This window comes from Populus trichocarpa, chromosome 1 (genome assembly GCF_000002775.5).
Source record: "Populus trichocarpa isolate Nisqually-1 chromosome 1, P.trichocarpa_v4.1, whole genome shotgun sequence".
In the NCBI taxonomy this organism is placed as follows: Eukaryota; Viridiplantae; Streptophyta; class Magnoliopsida; order Malpighiales; family Salicaceae; genus Populus; species Populus trichocarpa.
In genome coordinates, this window is record NC_037285.2 from 8,112,572 (window position 1) to 8,135,667 (window position 23,096).

The following is a 23,096-nucleotide window of genomic DNA, read 5'->3' on the forward strand; positions in this document are numbered from 1 at the left end:
TATTTAGTACATGAAAAGAAGTACTTATATATGAGACTTATTATGGTTTGAAAGATTCATATTATCCATTGAGTGCCTACAAAATGCAAACTCATCATGTTACATGGTTGTTTCTTATTATTATTGGATTCGGTTCAATAAAAGTTGTTGTTTCTATCATGCTTCTTCTGTTATATATTTTATCATTCTTGCTTTCTATCTTTCATTGGATTGGTGTAGATTTATTGTGTAATCTACATCATTTTTAAAATATAATTTTTTATTATTTTCATTCAATGGAAATTTTAGATGATATTTCACTATTTTTTTTAATGTGATGTGCCACATTTTTGTTTTTTAATTTTTTGGTAGCAACATCAATGGTTGTAACTATCTTAAGCCTTCATTTATGTCTTGCACCACTTTATTTCTCCCTTTTCCATGCCTATTACATTTGTTTTGCTTATTATTAGCCAACAACACAACTACATCTAAATGTTATTGTCCTCAAATGTTTTTCACATAATTTGAATATGCTTATTGTTAATAATCACTTTGTAGCTGATACATTAACAATTTAATCATTTCTTTAGAAATATCATATTGCAACTAAGAATATGGAAGAATCTCAAGGTCAAGATAAAGCACGTTGGACTAGAGAGATGTTACATATTTTTTGAGACATTTTATCAAGGTAATTTACAAAGGCACGAGACCGAACATATATTTTGAACGAGCATTATGTTGTAAATATGATATTATGCTTACAAATATTATTGCAACCAGACAATTTCTTTAGGCTTTTCTCAAGTAAATATGTCCGATTATAATAGGAGGATGACGGATTAAGAAATAATATTAATGAATATTTGAATCTCGAGGAAGGAAATGGAGATCCAGAGAATGATAGTTTACCAAATTTTATTAAGGATGTGAGTAACATGGTAGCTGATGTTAATGTTGCGAATAATAGTAGCAACATTACTAGTAGTGGGAAGACAAAAGCCACTTAACAATCAACAAATAAAAGCGAGAGAAAAAAAAGGTTTTGGCATGAGAGCACAATGTTTTTCATGTTTAGATCACTTAGTTGATAGTGTGTCTAGTATGAGTGATTGCACATTCATTTCTAGGGATAAGAAAGGGTGCATCATAGAAAAGGTGATTGAGGATTTTCGTTCTATGCAAGATGTTGTGTTTAATAGTGATATATATGTTTTTTCTACCAAGTTGTTCTTAGTTAGAAGGAGGAGGGAAATGTGGATAGCAATGGAAAGTAAAGAAAGAAAATTTACATGGATGAAATTAATGTTTGAAAGAAAATCAAACCTTAAACCATGAGGTTAGGAGCAATCTCTTAATCTTTGTTAAATCTGAATATTAATAATTTCTAATATATATATTTTTTCTTTAATGATGTTCATATTTCAGTTGTGTTGGTGGTAGATAAGTTATAACAATTTTTTTCCATGTTATAGCTTGATTTGTTCATGTATACATATAAATTTTCATGGGCCTAATATTAATTTTTATTGTTCAATTACAAAAACAGTTTGGATAAGGATCTATCAATAACTCAGTGTATTGTTTCCCACTGTTATGATAGCCATGACTGCTTTGTTATTGTTGATTTTAACAAGCCTCTTTTATAGTTCTCTTCTAGAAATGCAATGTAATTTTATTTCAACTGTAGTTGATGCAGCACTTTGTCACTTTATAGTGTATTGTTATTTGTTTGCCGTGTAACTTCTATTATAGTTGTTGTTGTATTGACTTGGATTCTGTATATTAAAAGTTTAGGTGAGGAGAGTTAGGTTTGAAAGTTTGTTAGGAATTAAAACAACTAATATTCAAACTTTGTCTAATAAAGAACCATGTATGGTTTTTTATAACACAAGAATGCGATGATTACATGAATTTTTGCATGGACATTGGATATGCTATGTTAATATGTTTAGGATGAATGTAACAATATTTCAAAGTCCTTGCTTCGATTTAGAAACCTAATATGGATTAAAACCATCAATGAGGATGAGTGTAATTGAGAAGATCAACATGTTTTTTTTATACATTAGCGTTAGGTGCTTCAAATAGGGAATTTCAAGAGAGATTTTAACATTTTGGTGAAACTGTCATTAGACATTTTAATGCAGTTTTGAGATTTGTGTGTTCACTAGCAATGAAAATAATCGAACCACCAGACTTAGAATTTTCAAGTAGACCATAAGAAATATCAATGAATCCAAAATATATGTCATATTTCAAGATAATATTAATGTAGTTTTATGCATGAATAATGATGTCCACTTCTGAATTTGGTAATTATGACCACATTCCATTTATTGTTTCTCTATTTGGTAATTTTGCTATTTTAAAAATAAAAAATAAATTTGTGTTTTTTTTTATCATTTTATATGCAATAAAAATTTCAATCGCAATTTTAGCTAAATATATATTATGACATGTGTTTGGTCGAACAACAATTATAACTATAATTTTTATTAAACATATATTTTACCTAAACTAATTAATTACAAATAAATATGTTTTTTTCTTAATTATTTTTTGCAAACTGTAATTTACTATAATATTATCTTAAATGGAGATGCATTGTTACATCTAGATGCCAGAAGAGAAAAACATTGAAAATATAAAATGCCAAGAGATGTGGACTCCTAGAACCTGCAAGAGCAGGCTAGGCAATGACAACCAAGCTAGGTAGGGAATTCAGATCGAAATAAAAGCCGAAATAAGAGTACAAAAGGCCACTGTGGTACGGGCGATGCTTCCACATAAGTAGAGAGGAAATTAAAGAATATTGGGTAGAAAAGATAGAGATTAACAAACTGATTGTCACTTTATTAATCATTGCTGTTTAATTATTGAGTAAATAAGTCCCTTCTCCTCAATTTCTGCCACAAACAAAACGTGGGTACAACGTAAAGTGTAGTAACCAGTTATTATTAAGCTAATTCTGCGAAAGGGAGGAGACATCAACATGTCTGGAAACCCACCCTGTTTTTCAAGACACTAACAAGGGAGACATTATGGACAGTGGATATACTTGTATCACTTGTTTCCTGTCATTAATTAGCTGTAAGACTTCTTTAATTAATTCTCTTGTGTGTAGGTATCTCTGCATGCCAAGGTACTATAGTACTTAATTAATGAGTATATATATTCTCATTAAAAAGGAGAATTAAGCAAGCTCATCTCTGAGCAGTTCTGTTAGGCCAAGCTGTCCTATTCTGCATGCCTGCCTTGATGCTTTATGTTTTCCTAGCCATGTTACTCCGGCGTCTCATGGTGGCGCCCAAGTAAAAACATGCAAAACCAAGGATGGTGTAGACATGCAGAGCCAAATCCAATAACCCTTTCATTAGGAGAAATCACCTTCTGTAGGAAGGATCAGAAATACTAATTTTTTTTTCAATCGCATGAATTAAGATATTGATCAAGTTGTTCCAATTAAGGACCAATTTATGTGAGGATTCTTTCTGCGTGTATGTAAGGCATGTATAATTAATTAATGACACGGCATAATATTCTACAGAAAACATCGTGGCAATATCCCTCTTAATTTCTTTCTTTTCTTGCTAGCCACCTTTTTCATTATTTAATTTAAGGTCAAGTAGTTAATTTTTCGCCTAAAAAATTATTTCATTAAAAATCTTAATTTTTCTATAAAAAATGAAAAAGGTAAAGAAAAGGTTCGGAAGTATGGTTGTGGTTGCTTTTCAAAATATTTTTCGTGCCGAAATGCATTAAAATGATGGTTTTTTACTTTTTAAAAATTATTTTTAAGATCAGCGCATCAAAACGATCTAAAACATAAAAAAAAAAAAATTTAAATTTTGAGGAAGGCGGGGTTCCCAAACTCTGTTTAGCTGGCCTACTTGTAAAATCTGGTTGTAATAGGGCCGAATGGCAACAAACTTAGCTAAAAACGCAAGCTCTAGCCTTATTTGAATTGTGTTAATTAACCTTTAATGTCGTTGGTTAATTGAAGGTATTCATAAATCAATTTTTATATATTAAAATTATTTGAACTTATAAATAGACCATTCAGGCATTCACATCTTAACTTGTAATAAGATAATATCGAAAAACAAACGTATCTATTAAGCATCCAAGTTTGAAATCAAAGTTCATCTGTCAACTTCTAGGCAGTTGGCAACCAGCACAAACCCATTTCCATGGCATCACCCGTACGTATTCAAATGTATGCTAACAACGATCGCTAGTCTACTTCAACCCATTTTCTCTCTTTTCTTTCTTTTGAATATCAGAATATTCTTTGTCTTCTCCTGTTTGGAAGAAAAGAAAACCATTAAACCAAACGACTACTGGTCATTTTCTTCTCCACCAAACATCTAGCTATAGGATTATTTTTTTATGATCATATATATACGATGAATGGATAATTAAATTAAATTAAACGCAAATGTTAATATAAAATTGTAGGAATTACATAACGTGGACTAGCAGTCTAGCAATATGTATATGATGGCAACATAAACAAACAAACAAACAAAAAAACAATTATGATTCAGATTGGAACTCCACGGCATGAATGTAAAAACAAGAGATGAGACAAAGGTGGTGATGGTAACAAGTTAGTAAGTTACGGCTTCCTTTCCTATTGGTCTGGGAGGTGGGTGTGGTGGTGTAAATGGGATGGTGTTAGTAGGTGGGTCCAAACGTGTCGTGGCTGTATTGGAGACATGTCAGAGCCAGCTTCGGCTATGGTGCATGGTGGGCATGAGGGTCCGAGCCCCTACACGCAAAAGGCCAACCCTTAACCCCATCTTGCTTGGCTATTTGTCCGGGTCGCCCTTCCCCACTATGGTTTTATTTGACAGTGTAGTTGCGGGTGTTTTTTAAATAATTTTTCATGCCAAAATGCATGACAATGATTTTTTTTATTTTTTAAAAATTATTTTTGACATCAGCACATCAAAACGATCCAAAACGTACAAACCATATTAAATTTTAGCAAAAAAAAAAATTCAAATTTTTTGAGAACACGGGTTGAACCGCGTTCCCAAACATTGCTTACAAAAAAAAAAAAGCGTATACGAGAGATACAACTTAAGGTGATCATATTAACTTTCTCATGACAATATTATTTATTTTAATGTTTTGTTCCATTTATATTGTTGGCTCAACAAGGATCTTGAATTACACAATAAGACTTTTTTTTCCTTTATTTGTTTTTTTTTTAATTTCTAAATTTCATTTTATTCTTTTTAAGATAAGAACTTGAAATATTTGAATGAAAATATCAGATCTTGAAGGTAAAAAAATGTCTCTTTCAAATGATCATATATAATTAATGCATGTCATTAATTACATAACTATAGTTTGCGTCTAAGGTTTCACCGGATTCTCATATATAGAAGAAAACGGTATTCTGCCAAATTAAGAATCTAGTCGATCGATCTATGCATTATTTGAAAGTCCACGTACAAGGCATTGAAATTATGGTTTCACTTCGAGTTCTGGCAATGAAAGCTCTAGCTAGCTAGGATTCGGTTTTTATCCAGGGATGGAATTCAACTTGCTAGCATGTGCTTTCATGGAGGTCAACGATATCTTACTTGCTCTTCAAATATACGACTGTCAAGAAGTCTATAGATAAAGGGAACTAGCAAGTGGTTATGTAGAGCAACGTCTTGAAAGGGATTTAACATGAAGAAGACCACAGGAGAGGGATAGATGGATCGAACACTGTCTCAAATCAGTCCACACAAGGCCATTTGAAACCATTTAGAAAGGGGACAGTGACACCAAGTATGACGCCCACAACAAGCCATGACTACATGATCTTTTCATTTGATTTCTTGTTCCTTTAATGCATGCCTAGCTTGTTTTGTGGATGATAGGTGGAACCGTTGCCCACTTCATGTCTAGGGCATTTCAATTCATGTCTCCCTCCTCCCATTCTTGGCCCATTCCTCGATATTTGAGGATTCCTGCTAATAATATTCTTTGCCATCTAATTAATTATCTAAGATTTGAATTAGTTAATCTTAACAAGCCGAAGTGTAATTGTCATCGATCCAAGGCTAATGTTTATACATTGGATTGAACCATTATTCATTACTTGTCAACAATGTCAAATGTGGGTGAGATGCTTGAACATTCAAATTACAAGTTTCTTAGTCCTTTTTTTGGATTATGATGACAATCATCGCGAAGGGTGTATAAATGCTTCTTTATTCGTTGAAGTGTAGATTGATTAGCCATCCCTAATTAATCACCACGTCATGTAAACCCTAATAACACCATTATCATAAATTCCATATGGTCATTCGTTTAATATTCCCTAATCACAATCATTATATGTGACATGATAAGTGTACCTAACTAGAAAAATTAGGTTTTGTACATATAAACAAAGGGGATGGGCTTTAAGACCCTGAAACGTGCTATATTTGTATTTTTATTTTATTAAAGTGGTATTTTATATTATAATAATGATTGTTTTTTTAAAATATTTATGATTTAAAAATATATTAAAATAATATTTTTTTAATTTTTTAAAATAAAAAATAATTTTAGGCAAGTCTCATCTCTAAAAAGCTTAGAAGAACACCATCTCCAAGGTAAATCTTAGACTCGATAGTCGCACCATGAGCTCAAAATTTCTATTCTCGGGCCCTTAATGATTTATCATTGCAAAATAAAACCTTCCCTGGGCATGGATGACACCCTGTATTTCCCCTCCTGAGCAAACAAAGAAAATTAATGGAGTCATCAGAAACTCCTCATCCTTTTCATGACTAGTCCTATCAAAGGGTAATCACGACCAATAAAAACAAGAAATTTATAGAAACAACCTCAATATAAAAGACAAGAACTTGCACATAACTGAGGCCCTGAGATCTTCTTTTGGCCCCCCCTAATCTTCAGTGTATCTTCGCACACACTTCACACTCCATAAAAGCTTTCCTCCCTCTTTATTGATACTGACTCAAGTGTTGGAAGATCCTTTAAATTTATCAGGGAGCTTATTTTACAGGTGATCGAGGGTTTGATTTTGCTCATGTTGTTTGGCTGCCATTTCCACACGCTTACTGATCTAACCAGAGGAGAGTTCCAGCCTTGAAGGTCGAACCTTGTCCTTCCTGTCCATTTCAATAGCTCATGGTCACAGTTCATTCTAGCCCAAGAGATCTCAAGATGAAAAGAAAAAGCAACCTCGTCACTGACTATTTTAAACATCTAGCTATAAGTTAATAACAATTGATAACTTGTAAATTCAATGTAAAATATATTATAATCTCTTCTTCTTTCCAAATATAAACCCCTCTTCTAATTTAAGGTAAGAGAACCAAATACGAATTTATGTCTCTTGCTATCAGCCCAAAGAAACATAGGCAAAATGATGCAGTTTATGGACATATTAACTCTTTATATAATTGAAATGAAAGTATGGGGAATTTTCTCGTTAATGGTTGATAAAAACAATTTAATGAAATTTTTTTATTATTATTAATATATCAAAAACTATAAAAAAATATTAATTTAACTTTTAAAAAACATGTAAGAATCATCACATGAGACAGAAACCCCAAACGCGGCTGTCCCATCACTGTCCTTTTAACAGTGCACCCAACTCTAACCTACCTGTAAAAAGGGCTAGCCGTAGTATGTTCCCTTTAACATTGTACCAAACTCTAACCTACCTGTAAACAGGCCCATGAACAAGACATAAGTGAAATCCTTTCTTATTCCCTAGCTCCCTCCCTATATTATTTATGCAGCTATGGTAAAATCTGAACTCAGACACCAGAGCTCCTATATAAGTATATAACCCACCCTTCTCCCCTCCATCTCTCTCTCTCTATCTCTCTCTCTCTCTCTCTGACATAAAAGAAAAACACAAGTAGAACAACATGGGTTTTCCTGTTGGCTATTCAGAACTACTTCTCCCAAAACTCCTTCTCCACGCACTTTCTGTTCTGGGTTTCTTCAGAAAACTAATAAACACTCTCTTTCACTACCTAGGCCTCCCTGACTTTCTTGAACCCAATACCTCTTCCTCTTCAACCAACAATATCCCTCCATTTGGTGTCCCTGAATTCCACAACCACTCAGTCTCCGCCCTTCTCATCCGTGAGATCCTTCCTGTTGTCAAGTTTTCAGAACTTGTTGATCCTTCTGCTGACTGCTGTGCTGTTTGTCTTTATGAGTTTAAAGAGGTTGATGAGATCAGACGGCTTGCAAACTGTCGCCATATATTTCACAAGTGCTGTTTGGACCGTTGGATGGGGTACGATCAGATAACTTGTCCACTTTGTAGGACACCAGTAATTCCTGATGATATGCAGGAGAGTTTCAACGAAAGGTTATGGGCTGCTTCTGGTATTCCTGATTTTTATGGGGAGTATTCACAAACTCCTGACTTTTAGTAGATTTTTAGTAATTTTCTGCTTTCTGTAAAAAGAAAAGAAAAGAGAAGGAGAAGAGAAGAGAGTTTTTTTTTGGGGGGGGGGTCGTCGGGGGGGTTTGAGGTGAGTATGTTTTGTAAGTATACCCAAAGTGATGCGAGGAAAAAAAAACAGAGAGAGAGTAATTTGGGGGTGTTAGAATTAGATTTTCTGTATATATAGATTTTGTTTCCCTTTTTATTGGTTAATGAGCTTCAATATTGTTAGTCTCAAAGTTATTTCCTTGATATGTTTTCATGATTTTTTTTCCCTACAACATGGTCTCTGTTTAACAACAAATTTCAATTTGTAGGAGATGCATTCCAATTGAGATGTGTGTCTTAACCACACATTTCAACTCCAAACTTCTACCAGTGGTAGAGGTGGTTTGCGTTTTCTAATAAATTAATTGTTTTCTTTTTTTTAATGTCTTCTTCCTAACATTTTGGATATTATTTTTTTATTAATATGTGGATGTCCGGACCAGTTTCCGTGCATCTTAATTAATTTCATGGATCCTGAAGTTAACGATCATATAAACTTCCAGTGGTCATCATATTAGCAACCATAGGACTCGAACTTGAGACTATAAAAGAAGTAAACCTTTTTATTCCAAGCTTTTACTATTTTTCATAATTCAATTTTAAATATTTTGGTTTACTGGTAGAGGATCATGACACTTTTCTTTAGCTCATTCATAATACTCGTGATATTTTGTACGTAGGCGTGGATAATGTTTGTTTTCATTTTCTGGTGTCTTTTTTGCGTGTGTGTTGGGTTTTTCAACCATAAATAAATAATGATTATTGAAGGTGACATTATTAACTGTTGCTAGAAGCAGACAAAATCGAGGCCTCACAGCTAGACGTTAATGGTTTTGCTGTTCATTGCAATTTCTAGTTGGATTTGGAATCTAAGTTCAAAGAGCCACTGTAAATATATCTGAACATCAATGCATCCTGCTTTCTTCCACTTCACATTTCTTTGAGTTTGGTGCAGCTCTTGAAAGGCAAGGTAGCTAGCTTCAATTAATTAAGTCACCTTCACAGATATACCATCCAAGCAATTGAGCATTTTAACACCATATTTTGATCTTATTCGTTTATTAATAGAACACGAACTTGAAAGTGGTTATGTATGCTGTCCAGATTTTGAGGAACCTTTTCATTTGCCCCTGGGATTCTGGTCAGCAATTGCTTTCTTCTTTTGTCTCCCTTTACCTTCGTTTCTTTTTCTTCCTTTTCCTCTTTCGAAAGACGCGATTTGAGAAATTTGAGAAGCCGGCCCTCTTCAAGCCTTCCAGGTTAAAATCTTTGTGTACCTTAATAGCGTTCGTTGGTTAAATTTGGAATTTCCAATAAAAATATATTTTTTTTATTTTGGAAATTTTGCTATAATATGTCCAAGTGTTGAGATAAATAACTGGAAATTTGTGGCATGGCTTATTATGTTCAAGAATATAGTTAGAGGGAGCTCTCATTCATTGTGCAACTCATACTACCAAAAAATTTAAAAATGTTGACAGAATATTTTGTTGGAGTATATTGATGGTTCTGTCGGCATTGAAATTTTCTGACCGAATCGCCTATAGGAAACTGTTATTGAAAAGTATCTTGTTAGGATTTCATTTTTTGTGTGTGGCAATTCATAGCCATTTAGTAGTTTCCCGACAGAATCTTATGTCGGCAATTCCATCAAAAATTATATTTTTTTTTCTTATGATTCCCAACCACAATAATAAGATTGTTCACAGTAAACTACAACAAAAATACATCTTCAAAATAAAATTTACTAATACAAATAATTTCACAATTCATTTAAATATATAGTTCACAATAATAAAATAAACAAAATTTCATACACATATATTTTTTAAACATATGTAGATAGATATGAACAACACGTTACAATTCTTAAGAAGGTAGAGGGGCAAAACAAGATCATGAATCAAAAGATCAAGGAGGAAGAGAAATAAATATACTTATAGTTGCACTCATTTGAGCCCAATATATCATAGTTTATTGTTAGAGTTTTGCTCTTATTCTTGCTCTCATATTCTACATCTCAATAGACAGTTATTCCTAAATTCTTTTTTGGATAATCTCATCAAAGTCATATGATGTATAGCTTGGGTTAGAATGCGTTGTGCCCACAATTAAAATAATACAACCTACCCTCGGTTCTCGAGTCAGTATTATATGTATATCATAAACATAATTTCTATCAGGTAGATTATTAACAACAACTTCATACCACACTTGAGGATCGTGAGGAGGATGGGTGGAAGTATCTTTGTCAAATTTTACAACCATATTGACGTTATATATCTCCTATAAAACAAAACAAAAAATGTCGAACTTTTAAATTAGGTAAAGAAATTTTAGATTATTGATGCAAATAAACAATCTTAAAGGACATTAGTATTTCCCCTATTTCTTTTTCAATTTTCTAAGTGGAGTCATAATAGATCTCCTGAGTACCAATATAGACGTGGCATAAAAAAAAATCTCATTCATAAGGGACTAATTAAGATAAGATTTGAACAAATTAAGACTTCTTCCTTTTTAATTGTATATTTTCTAGCAATGACAACATCAAATAACAAAATTATTACGTATTTAGATTACTTTTTTTCTACGTTTCAAGAGTCAGTCAAATATAATTTTAACGAAACTCCTAATAAATGACTAAAAAATAGTTTCAAGTTGACCAAATTAAGAGACTAGATCTTCATATTTACAACCATGCCATCAACAAATGCTGTAAACCTGTAACCACAGCACCTTCGTTCTTCATTGATAAGATTTTAGTACATTTGAACAATGATATACAAATGGAGATGAGATGCTAAGATGATAGAGAGAGATAAGGTTTTCTTATCACAGGAATCACTCAAAAGATAATGGTATTATATTTTAATTCATTGCGTAGGGCTTCTCTATACACATATAATATTTTATTTATTTATTTATGCTACCATTTCTATGCCCAGACGACCCACAACGAGCAAAACAAATGAAAACTTTAAATTAATATTCAATAATAAAACAAAAAATAGTTTTTGGAGTGATCACATGCATCACAAGGTCACACAAATCTCCTAACGCCCTTTTATCTTAAGAAATATCAACTACGAAAGAGATGTGAAGAGACCAAGTCTTGCTATCTTTCTTGAAAGAGCTCTCAAAACTCCTATTATATTTCTTTTTTCCTCTTACAAAAAGACACATTTATAGAAATATACAATTACATACGAATATGGAAACAATTTATTTAGCTTAAATTAGTGATTTTGCAAGAATTTCGTTGGGAGTTTTTGCACAAATAATTTGCTCTTGCTCTTGTTTCATAGGATGCCTGACAGGTTTTAGATTAAATAATGCAAATAACCATGCCTCACCTTTTTTTCTTCTTCTAGTTTTTAACTCTCTTTTTTTTTAGGGTTTTAATACGAGGTTTTAAATAAAAATTCTAAATTTTAACATTTGGATATTTTGGAGATGTACTTTATATCAAGCCTTGATAGAGATCAAGAATGTTGAATTTAGGAGCTGATTAGGGATGGCACTGGCCTCCTTTCGAAAAGTTTCTCAAAATCCTACTAAATTTACAAAAAAATTAATGTATTCTTACAAATTACGCCCCCCCCTCCTTCCATGTCAAAATTATATATTCTGCCACTCCTCTCTTCCTATTTTACAAAGTCTGGATTCATTTCTGATCATAATGATATTGCAATTCCAAGCTCTAGAAGTGTCTTCACAAGCTCTAGAATTTGTACCCATTTTAACTATGTCGAGCTTTCAAGAAATAGTGTTAATGTTGTTGACAAAGAATGTGGGGCATGTGGACATAAATGGTGAACCTACGCTGAAGCCAAGTTTTAGCTAAATGTGGATAAGCTACTTGCTTGGGTTCCATCATCATGTAGGTGTGTTGTAGAGTTTATATTGTTATACTTGTGAAGTTTCATTTTCGTAGATAAGTTGGTGAGTTGGTGGGTGCACGAGGTTGACTGGGATTTGTATATTGTACAAAATCATTGCATGAAACTAGATATGTGAATATATAATGTTTAGTTTATATATAATAATGTAAAATTATAGATTCATTGCAAATTTGCAATCATAACATAAAACAAGTATACATACAAAATAAATATTAAATCATACATAAGAGATTGAAACTAACTTCTAATATGCATGCATGCTAAAATATATATTGAAATAATATTTAAAATAAAAGCATGTAAAGCACTTACTCGTTGAAGGTCTTGAAATTTCATCAAGCTGAGATTTTTTGCTATTGTTAATGATCAATCATTTATCCTTAAGATTCTTTTACTTCTCACTCGGTGCAATTTTTTTTTCAGTAAGTCAACAACTTCATCTTATTTTGATGCATTCTTAAACAAGATTCAACGAACTCAAATGAATTATACTTAATATCTCTCTACAAAGATCGAACCTAATCTCTGAAATAAGAGAAAAAATTAGAACATGTCTAAGAAAACCCAACAACAAATGAAGGAAAGAACTCAATAAATTTTATTGATACTTTTCTATCCATCCAAGACACCTATTTATCGGATTTTAAAGCCAAAATATTAATACACATAATTCATGAATGTCTATAATTTCTCATTCACCTTTAATTGGTTTTTTAAAACATATTATTATTTCATATTAAAATACTCATGTTGGTTTAAAAAATCCAACATGGTTTTAACCCCAAATATAAGTATACATAACATATAATTTGGCTTTAAAAGACCCATTACATGTTTTATAAACCAATTCCAATATTGGATACAAGCAATTTAACGTTTATGGAACATACCTAATGGTTCAAATCAAGGTCGTCATCCCTCATTCAAATACCTGTTTATATAGTGGTGATGGTTATGGTAAATGTTGAAAATTTGTTTAAAAAACATGGTTAATTTGAGACCAAGTTAAAAGTGAGATCTACTCACTTTAGAGGTTGAAACTTTATTGGAATTTAATATTCAATATAAGTTATTTAACATGAAACTTTAATATGATTTAAAAAAAAAAAATAGATGAATGAAAAATTAATTTTGAATAACTCTTAGTTGTCATGTTTTAGTGAAACCCGAAACCCTCTAAAAACTATATCCCATATTTAAAAAAAATATTTTATTGTGATTTATTTAATGAAAAGGTGAAGAGTTAAAATTAGACTCAAAGAGCACTCAAGTTTTTAGAGGGGAGACGATTTAAGTAAATTGAGATTTAGGTTTAAACTCACACATATGCACACACTAACCCAGGTTGAGGCATGAGTTTGGATTTATTATAAAATAATTTTTTATGCTACAAAATATTTTTTTGCCAATTGAGATTTAGGCTTGAGTTTGATCCATGAAGACTTATTTCTTTCACTTTGTCTAGTCTATGAATGTTAGAATTTGATCAGCTTTTTCAGAACTCTTTCAACAATACTTGAATAAATTTTTTAGCTTAAAATCCACCTGATTTAAATAAAAAAAAATTCAAGTTTAATTTTGGTTTTATAGTGGGTAATCAAAGTTGTTAGTGAGAGAATTCGATAAGTTTTTAGTTCCTTAAATTCTCTATAAAAAAAGGGTTGGAGAAGAATATTTAAAGGTTGGTTTTTCTACACTATTTTGAGCAAATTTTGTATAGAAATTCATTACTTTTTTAATCTATTTTTTCAACTTAACTCTTCTAGTTTTTTAAGCTATATTTGATCTTTAAAATTTTCTCATTTTCTAAAGCTTAGATTCAATCCTTGTAGATAAATTATTTAGTACTATTTTCTTAATTCGTTGGATCTTATTTAGAAGTGCACCTAAACAGGATTGTGTTGTTGGAATAATATGAGGCTTATTGAAGAAAGTCTTTTTTGTACAAAGTAAGGAACAATAAAGCTTTATAAACAAAAAATCTTGATTAATTTTAAAATGTTTCAACAAGTATTTTTTTTGTTTGTTTGTTTAATCATATATATTAGTATGCATATACTAGGATTGTAATTAAATCATTTATGCAAATTTATATATTTATTTAGTAATTAAACATGCTATTCTTTTTGTTATGATTATATATTGCCATGTTTTTATTGTGTTGCATGTTTATAAACTAAATATATTTTTCTCACTTGTGTAATTTTATTTGTGAATTTTGAAAGAAAAAAAAAACCACAAAGAAAAGCTGACAAATGAAATTTGATCTGATTTATGGACTAACGAAATAAGGCTACAAAACATTTTGTTTCTCGAGTTTACAATGGGAAAGCCCTTCAAGCTCTTCTAGTACAATTGAGCCTCTTTTTAGTCGGTCTGGACTGCGTGGTTGTAAGTTTGAGGCTAACCATCCATTCATTTTACTAGCCCCAACACTTATTTTTCTTCTTACTTTTTTTTTGGGACTGAAAAGTGAAAATCCCTTTGTAACAAGACTGAGAAATCACTTTTTAAGCAAAATGAATATGTTTGAAAACAGTTTAGGCAATGCAACGAGCCACCAAGAAAGAGAATTTGATCCAACAAATGCACAGAAAAACTACTGGCAACAGCACCTTAACTATTCGGCCTTGTTGCTTCTACACTCACTTAATAGGCTATTGTTTCTTTCTTAGGGTAATAGGCTATTACTTCTTGAAGTATCATGTCTACAGCAACAATGAATGAGAATAACATTTACTAGATAGCCAAATATCAGCTCTTATTCACATTATGTGACAAGGAATCAGCTCCAGTCCTAGCGAAGGAATAAATAAGTACAACTCTTCAGGCTGCGAGTTGCACCGAATTTTGCAGATGCACAGAATAGAACTTTGTCCAAGCATATAATGGAGAACTATACGAAAGACAACCTGAAAAATAGTGATTATGTCCTAAGAGATAATGACAATAAAATTCACAATAACGAATTTCTATGTCTTAATGCACAGTCAACGCACGCACAATTTACCAATTCATATACTCATGCAAAGTAAAGATAAGAACCAGCTCATTTATTTCCCATTTCACACTCAACTCATTTCTATGTCTTAATGCACAGTCAACGCACGCACAATTTACCAATTCATATACTCATGCAAAGTAAAGATAAGAACCAGCTCATTTATTTCCCCATTTCACACTCAACTCTGAAGTTCGAACGTTTTATCACCTCCAAACCAATACTAGCCACATTGAAATGGTTGTCTGAGATTGCAAGCCAACATTTATCACAGTGAAAAGATCACTTTGGATAGCCAGATGGTGGATAGTTTGATGGAGGATAAGCAGGTGGAGGATAGCCTGCTGCAGGGTAGCCTTGGGCCTGGGGTGGATAACCATAGGGCTGTCCATATCCCTGAGGTGGATATCCAACTGAGGGAGGAATTGCCTGATCAATGCGTGACATCTGCTGAATAGGGGGCACTGCCATCACTGGTTGTGGCCCAAACATGCCGTCTCTTTTGTCCATTTCAACCTTGTGTTGTGTCTGAAAAATAACCCAGTTAGCAGTCTGATTTGATGTCATTCAAAAAACCAGTAGTTAATAAGGTGTTTTGTGGATCAACAACATACCTGCATACAAGCACAAACCCTGGCCAGAGGGGAAAAAAAGACGCAACAAAATCAGTGAGACAGTTGCAAACCAATTAAGTTGAGCGTATTCAATGATAAGATATCGAAGTAAATACTTACGTGCAGTACACCAGTTCAGCCAAACAAGATAGCAACTGAGAAGCCTCTTGAATTTCTCCACTTCCAACAATCATCGCAACTATAGAAAATATGCATGCAATTTGTTGGAGGCAGAACATAAAACCCTGAAAAGGAAGAGGAAACATGTTAACTGATTGCAAATAAGCACAAATAACATGTGTTTTTGAGAGAGAGGGAGAGAGGGAGCATACAATAATGCAATTATCACACCGTGTTGTCTGAATGTTGAATTCATCTTGCAACATAAAACGAGTAGAGGCCACTGAATTTCCAAAGCAAAGGAATACCTGGAAATTCAAACATGATACTGGGGTTACTAACATCATAATTACAGGAATGTGTTTCATGGCAGGCATAAAAGCATTTGATGCTATTTAAACCCATAAAACCAACTAGAGTGGATAGTTCCAATACAGTGTCTGGCTGCGTTAAGCTAAAATATGTTGACTATTGTGAGCATAAAAGCATGTCAAGAACCATCTTCAAGTTCCTATCCATGAAGAAGCATATTGATGATCCCAATTTCATTCTGCCTTTGACTAGTTCACCATTGTAGAAAGGATGCTTCCAATTTCATATTAGTTAGAGTAAACTAAATGGAGGATAAATATTTCACCAGGTATTAGGAATCAACAAAGGAACATTACCATGAAAGATACCCATATTTTTGTGGTATACCTATATGATGCACATCTTAATTCAAAATTGCTTCAACTTACATGGGGAAATGAATCTAACATGCTAATATGGAAGAATTTCAGAAACAAAAAAAAGCCTTTAACACCCAAGACTGCTTCCTGTTTTAAAACTTCTATAGATGACTCTTTCTTTTTCAATATATCTTCCAAATATCTTATAAATATGCCGGAGCTGAATGTTTGAACAATAAACTTCTACATAGAATAAGACATGTTGGTTGACAAAAACAAACTATTCCCTACCTCCGTGGCGAGACAAAGTTCAGGGCAACGACTTTCACCACACCTGCCACTACATGGCATGTAACCAGCACAACAAACATACCTGTGACGAACAAGAGGACAGCTTGCTTAAACAGAAAATAACAGAAAATTTGAAACATTATATGAGAATCAAAAGCATTAATTACCTTGACATGTCATTGTAAAGTGCTCGTTTGCGGAGCAGGTACGATACACATGGCCCACTACAAAAGAAAGGAGGAGAATTGGGTGCTTCATAATTTAAGAAAAAATCTATGCAAAATATGACAAATAAAACACAAATTAAATGGTTATATAACAATTCTTAAATATATCATGAAAAAAAAAAAAACATAGGTGTTATTATAGAACAGCACTTTTCAAGCTCGATATTTTTGAGAAAAAAAGTACTTCAAAACAATTAATTTGCTTTTCTGCAATCAGGAAAGAGCAAGAAGTGAATTTCAAACAACGCTTTTGAAGGAATTCAAAAGAACAGAGCAAAGCAAGTTAGTTTTGACATTTCAATCTTGAAAATGCATTTTGATGCTAACTTGATATGTCCACGAAGAAGGAGTCTCTGGTACATAAAAGAAAACCAACACAAAGGGAAGAATGAAAGAAGGATACAGAATGTGGGTATGAATCAAAATAAAAGGGATAGTAATTTTCAATCGAAATGAATTCAAGCCTCATATATTGAGCTATACTGTTAGGAAGTACAATTCCTGGACATGTTGGAAGGCACCATCTAATGAGTTCATGTATTTCGCAAACACTATTCATTTCAAAGAAGGTGGAATGATGCGATGTGGACAATCAAATTCCAGGCAATCCGTGCCAATTTATTAAAATCCGAAAACTTATTGAACAAGGGAACAATAACTTGAGTCACCAAAGGAGAATGAGTATAAGAGTGAATTAAATTCTTCAAAACAGTGAAGGAGTTCCAAAGAGTGATCTCATTCAACCATATTTCCTCACTTCTAAAGGGAAAAACCATTAATGGTAGGCTGAAGTACAGCACGACTAGCAAAAAAACACAACTATTGGATAAATCTTTTCTGCCAAAGAATAAAAATTAATCTAAATCGCCCAAATTTGAACAAAGCCATGACACTCTATCAGAGTCAACGCCATGTTATACCAAGTTAAGAACCCACAAAACAATCAGATTTACATTTCAAAGCAAATAAATAACTAGATCAAAGAGCACTCACCACCAACAAGCCAAGCAGCAATCTGCACATTACACACACAAACAAAAGTCAACATCAAACCCCAAAAACCAAACACAAAGTTTACAACTTTTTACATAACAAACATTGGTAAAATACTAAATTCTTACATGGGGCATCAGCTTGAATGGTGCCCATTAAATCAGTGTGCCAGAGATTTCTATAATTCTGTCGTAACTGCATCTTGTCCAAGTGTTCCTGAGATGCCATGGTGTCCTAAGATCTCTCACAAAGACAAGAAACTATAGTTTTTTGTTTTCTACAAAGAAATTCAATCAAAACAATCTCTTCACTTATAGAAAGCTCTTCTTTTTTAATGCAAGAAGGTGTTTCTTTTTGTTAAGGAAGTTTCTTTCTTGTGGAGACTTTTAAAGGCTCTTTCAACTTGAAGTTTTCTTCAAAGCCAAGTGAAAAGACGACAACGACGACATCCAAGGAGTGGATAGTGGAGACGCACCCATTTCCCAACAAGGGATGAATAAATTAAGAGATTACCAACTTAATTACCAATGAATTGTTATAGCCGGTTGTACTAGTTATAATAAAATAATTTTTTTATTTTTTAAAATTTATTTTTAATATAAGTTAGACTTTTTTTTTTAATAAATCATATTTACCGGGTCAAATAAGTTGATTAGATTTAGTAAATAATTAGTTTATTGGCTTGTGTGTGAATTGAAATAAAAAAATTTAAAATATAAAAAAAGTTTCTAATTAAATCGTGTGGGATCTGATTCAACTTAAATCGATCGATTTTATATATTCAAATGCAACCTGAATGACCAATAAAAACAAAACTTAGTTTTAGAAAAACTTCAAGATGATAACTTTTAAAAATTATATTAAGACAACGACAGATTAGATCGAATCTAGTAACCCCGCGACTTGAGTCATGGACTCTATTGGGTTTGATAACTTTTTTTATTTTATTATATGATAAAAATAGATGCTCACAAAATTGAACAACAACACTACAATAAACATTTATTTGAGATAGTGAAAACACTATAGCAAGCAAACAAAAATAAATCATGCAGTTTATTTCACAACCAATCCAATATTGAAGAATAAAATTGAAAAAAGAATCAATTAAAAAATTAAATGACCAAAAAATAAACAAAAAGCATATACAATCGGTGGGTAAACTTGTCAAACTTGTAAATTGGATAACCTGGGCTAATACGTCAAACTTGTAAACTACGTTATGGAATCTACTGAAATTATAATTTGTTTTTTTTCAAAATTATTTTTTATTTAATTATATAATAACAAAAATAAACGATCGCAAAATCAAACATCAACCCAATACCGAGATTTTTTTTGAGATCGCAATAACCTCGTATAAAACAAAATGAAACTAATTATGAAATTGAATTCTCAATTAATCCAATATCTAAGGATGAAATTGAAAAAAAGAAATTGATTGAAAGAAAAAAGAAGTTAAACTTGTCAGATCTGCGAACCAGGTTAATTAGCCAAACCTGTGAACAAGTTCATTGAATTTATAAAGTTTAATAACATGGATTTTCTCTTAAACTAATTTTTTAACTATATGAGAAAAACATTGACGATAAAAAAAATCAAGTTCAATTAAAAAAAGAGAAAAAAAGACACTTCACCAAACCTGTAAACTAGGGCAACCTAGGTTACCCTAGCAAACTCGTAAACCACGTTAAACCTATAGAAAGGCCAATGAAAATAAATAAATTGCAAAACTCAATTCTCAATCATCTCAATATTAAAAGATAAAATTGATAAAAATATTTTTTTTAAATCATAACAAAAATTTAATAACAAAAAAAAAACAAAATATTATGGATTACTATTGTAATTCACATTGCAATGGATGTGGGTAAACAGTGGTTTCTTCACATCTTTTAGTTTTTGTTAATATGAAAGTTGTGCATGTTTTATTGTAAGATGTAAGAAAAAAATTATATCAGGAAATTATCATGGAATTATATTGAAAATAATCAACCTCCACCACTGATAAAAATATCATTACATCGTTGTTGTCAAGAAAATGAAAAAACAAACAATACTAAGAAATCAACTTGTGACTTTTTTTATAAGAATTTTAGAGAAACATGTGAACAATGTGCCATATTTAACAATTAAAATGGATGGAATCTGATAAAAAAAAGATTTAAATCAAAATACTCTATATTTTCAGAAATCAAAATAATAATTTGAGTGTGTTACTAAAAAGTATTAATAGAAACATGTATTTCAAAAGATATATTAACTTAGTATTTATATTATAGATATATGAACTTAGTATTTATATTTTAGATTTGTGAGCATAGAAATTTCCACCTATAATAATGAACACCATCTCTAAATTAAAAACTTAGATTCTATTTCTATTTCTATGTATAAACAATTAAATTTCTCACCCTTAGCCGATTGTTCACTATTATAAAATAGCTTGTACATTAGCTAGATAAACAAAGAGAATTTTATCCCACGTTAGAAAAGTAAGAGGTTTTGTTATATCCTATTATGTGAGGAATGTCAAATCAATAGATTTGGATGTTGAAGGGAAGATTTAGAGGGAAAGTCAAAATTTAGATGTGTGTGTGTGTGTGTGTGTGTGTGTGATGGCACTTAGCACTTGGGAATTTAGCATTATGTAAAATAAATAATTTTATTTTTTATTTTCATAATTAATTAATTATAAATGACTCCTCCTTTCAAGTTATTCAGTTAATTTATCTGAAAGGTTGCCTTTTAAATTCTACAGACATATTAGCCCAAATATGTATGCCTTTTAAATTTTACAGACATATTGGTCTGAAAAGGTGTTATTTTCATTATAAATATCAGTTTGATACTGACATAAATCAATCAAAAAACAATCTTTTTCTCTCCTTATTTTTTCTCTACAGACTCTTTGTTTACATTTATCAGAAACAAAACAAAAATTCTTAAGAAATTTATAGAAGTTGTTGTTTATACGTTTTAAGGCCTTGTTGTATCCTGAAGATATATTGCTTTAACTTTATAGCAAATATAGTGGGGGCAATTAATGTCTTAAAAACAATAATCTTCACGCCTCAAAGCTTGTTTGTTATAGCCATTACCTTAACAAACACCCTTAAAATACCTATAATTGAAGAGTTGTCGCATGTTGTAGCATGATTTTAATTAAAATAGAATGATTACAACATCTGCTATTAAAATTGGAAGTTCCTGAAGCATTAAAAACAGAAGGAATAATTGCAAAACTTCCTCCAACTTCCTCCTTGTTGGAATGATTATAAGAAGAAGTTATTGCATGTCACAAAATAATTTTCTCTTGAACATATTTAAAAATACTTGTGGATTGAAGAGGAAACCATAATTCATGTAAAGAAATTAACCATTAAATCTGCAACAAAAGTGAATTATATTGAAGGAAATCAAAATGTTTAAAAGAAGAATGCTAGAAACAAGAGGAAATTTTTTGAGGCAGCAAAAAAATTCACAAATCTAAGTAACCCAATCAAATAAAAGAAAGGAGATACATGTTATAATTGTTACAAGAAAAGGCATTACAAACATGAGTGTAATTTTCAAAAGAATCAGAAACGAGAAGATTATTGCAATGTCCAGAATTCTAATGATGCAAATGTGGTTGAACATGAAATTGAGTTGGTTGTAATGGTTTCAAAGTTGCACATTAGAATGAGTGTTGAACTTTATATGACTGCAAGTACCATATCTAATGATTGGTGGTATGATCCTACTACAACCATTCATGTATGCAACTATAAAAATCATTTCAAATATTATAAAGTTGTAGAAGATAGATAAACAGTTCTAATGGGAAATTATAATGTTGCAAAGGTGATGAGAAAATGAAATGTTGAACTAAATTTCACTTCTAGAAAGAAATTATTGTTGGTTAATGTCTTACATATACCTGATATAAAGAAAAATCTTGTATTTGTAAATTTGCTTTGTAATAAGGGTTTTAAGGTTGTTTTAAAGTCTGATAAGATTATTTTGTATAAAAATGAACTATTTGTAAGGAAATGCTACTCAAATAATGGAATGTTCAAACTTATTATTAATAATAAAGTTAGTGTTTCTATTTATATGACTGAGTTATCTTTATCTTTATGGCATGATCGTTTGACACATATTAGTTTTAGATCATTAAGATATATGGCTGAGTATAATTTAATTTCTTAAAAAAATTAAAGATAAAATAGCATGTGAAATATGTATTTAAGCAAAGATGACTAGAAAGGCTTTTTTTAAAGTTTTTAAAATACAAATTTATTAGAACTTGTGAATTTTGATATATGGAATTGAATGACATCTTAACTAGGAGAGGAAATAAATATTTTATAACTTTTATTGATGGACTATTCAAAGTATAATTATGTTTATTTAATGAAACATAAAGATCAAACTTTTTAAATGTTCAAGAATTATAAATTAGAATTTGAAAACCAAATGGGAAAAAAAATTAAAATTCTAAGGAGTGATAAAGGTGGTGAGTGTTTTTCCATAGAATTTTCTTCATTTTGTGAAGAAAATGAAATCATACATCAAACTAGTGCTCCATATACACTTCAATAAAATAGTTTGGTAGAAAGAAAGAATATAACACTTGCTAATATGCTTAACTCTATGTTAGTGAATGCTAAGTTGCTTACTAGTTTGTGGGGGGAAGCTTTACTCACTGCTTGTCATATAAATAATAAAATTACTTTTATAAAATTAAAAGTTTCTCCATATGAATTATAAAAGAAAAGAAAACCAAACTTAAATTATCTTAGAGTTTGGGGCTGTCTTGCCTTTTATAGCG

General features: G+C 31.4%; 2 protein-coding genes across 2 annotated transcripts; one reads left to right on the forward strand and one right to left on the reverse strand.

Moving 5' to 3' along the window:
• The first annotated feature begins 7,658 nt into the window (after positions 1-7,658).
• Positions 7,659-8,649, forward strand: LOC7479299 (brassinosteroid-responsive RING protein 1-like). The gene has a single exon (XM_024611646.2). It carries the CDS (start codon positions 7,881-7,883, stop codon positions 8,394-8,396), a length of 516 nt encoding a protein of 171 aa, XP_024467414.2. The 5' UTR covers positions 7,659-7,880; the 3' UTR covers positions 8,397-8,649.
• A 6,746-nt stretch (positions 8,650-15,395) lies between these two features.
• LOC7479300 (uncharacterized) lies at positions 15,396-18,779 on the reverse strand. Its single transcript, XM_002299483.4, has 8 exons — positions 18,409-18,779; positions 18,281-18,302; positions 17,228-17,284; positions 17,061-17,142; positions 16,311-16,406; positions 16,099-16,223; positions 15,979-15,997; positions 15,396-15,892 (listed from the first exon to the last, which is right to left on the reverse strand). Exons 1-8 carry the CDS (start codon positions 18,506-18,508, stop codon positions 15,647-15,649), a joined length of 747 nt encoding a protein of 248 aa, XP_002299519.2. The 5' UTR covers positions 18,509-18,779; the 3' UTR covers positions 15,396-15,646.
• Positions 18,780-23,096: the final 4,317 nt, after the last annotated feature.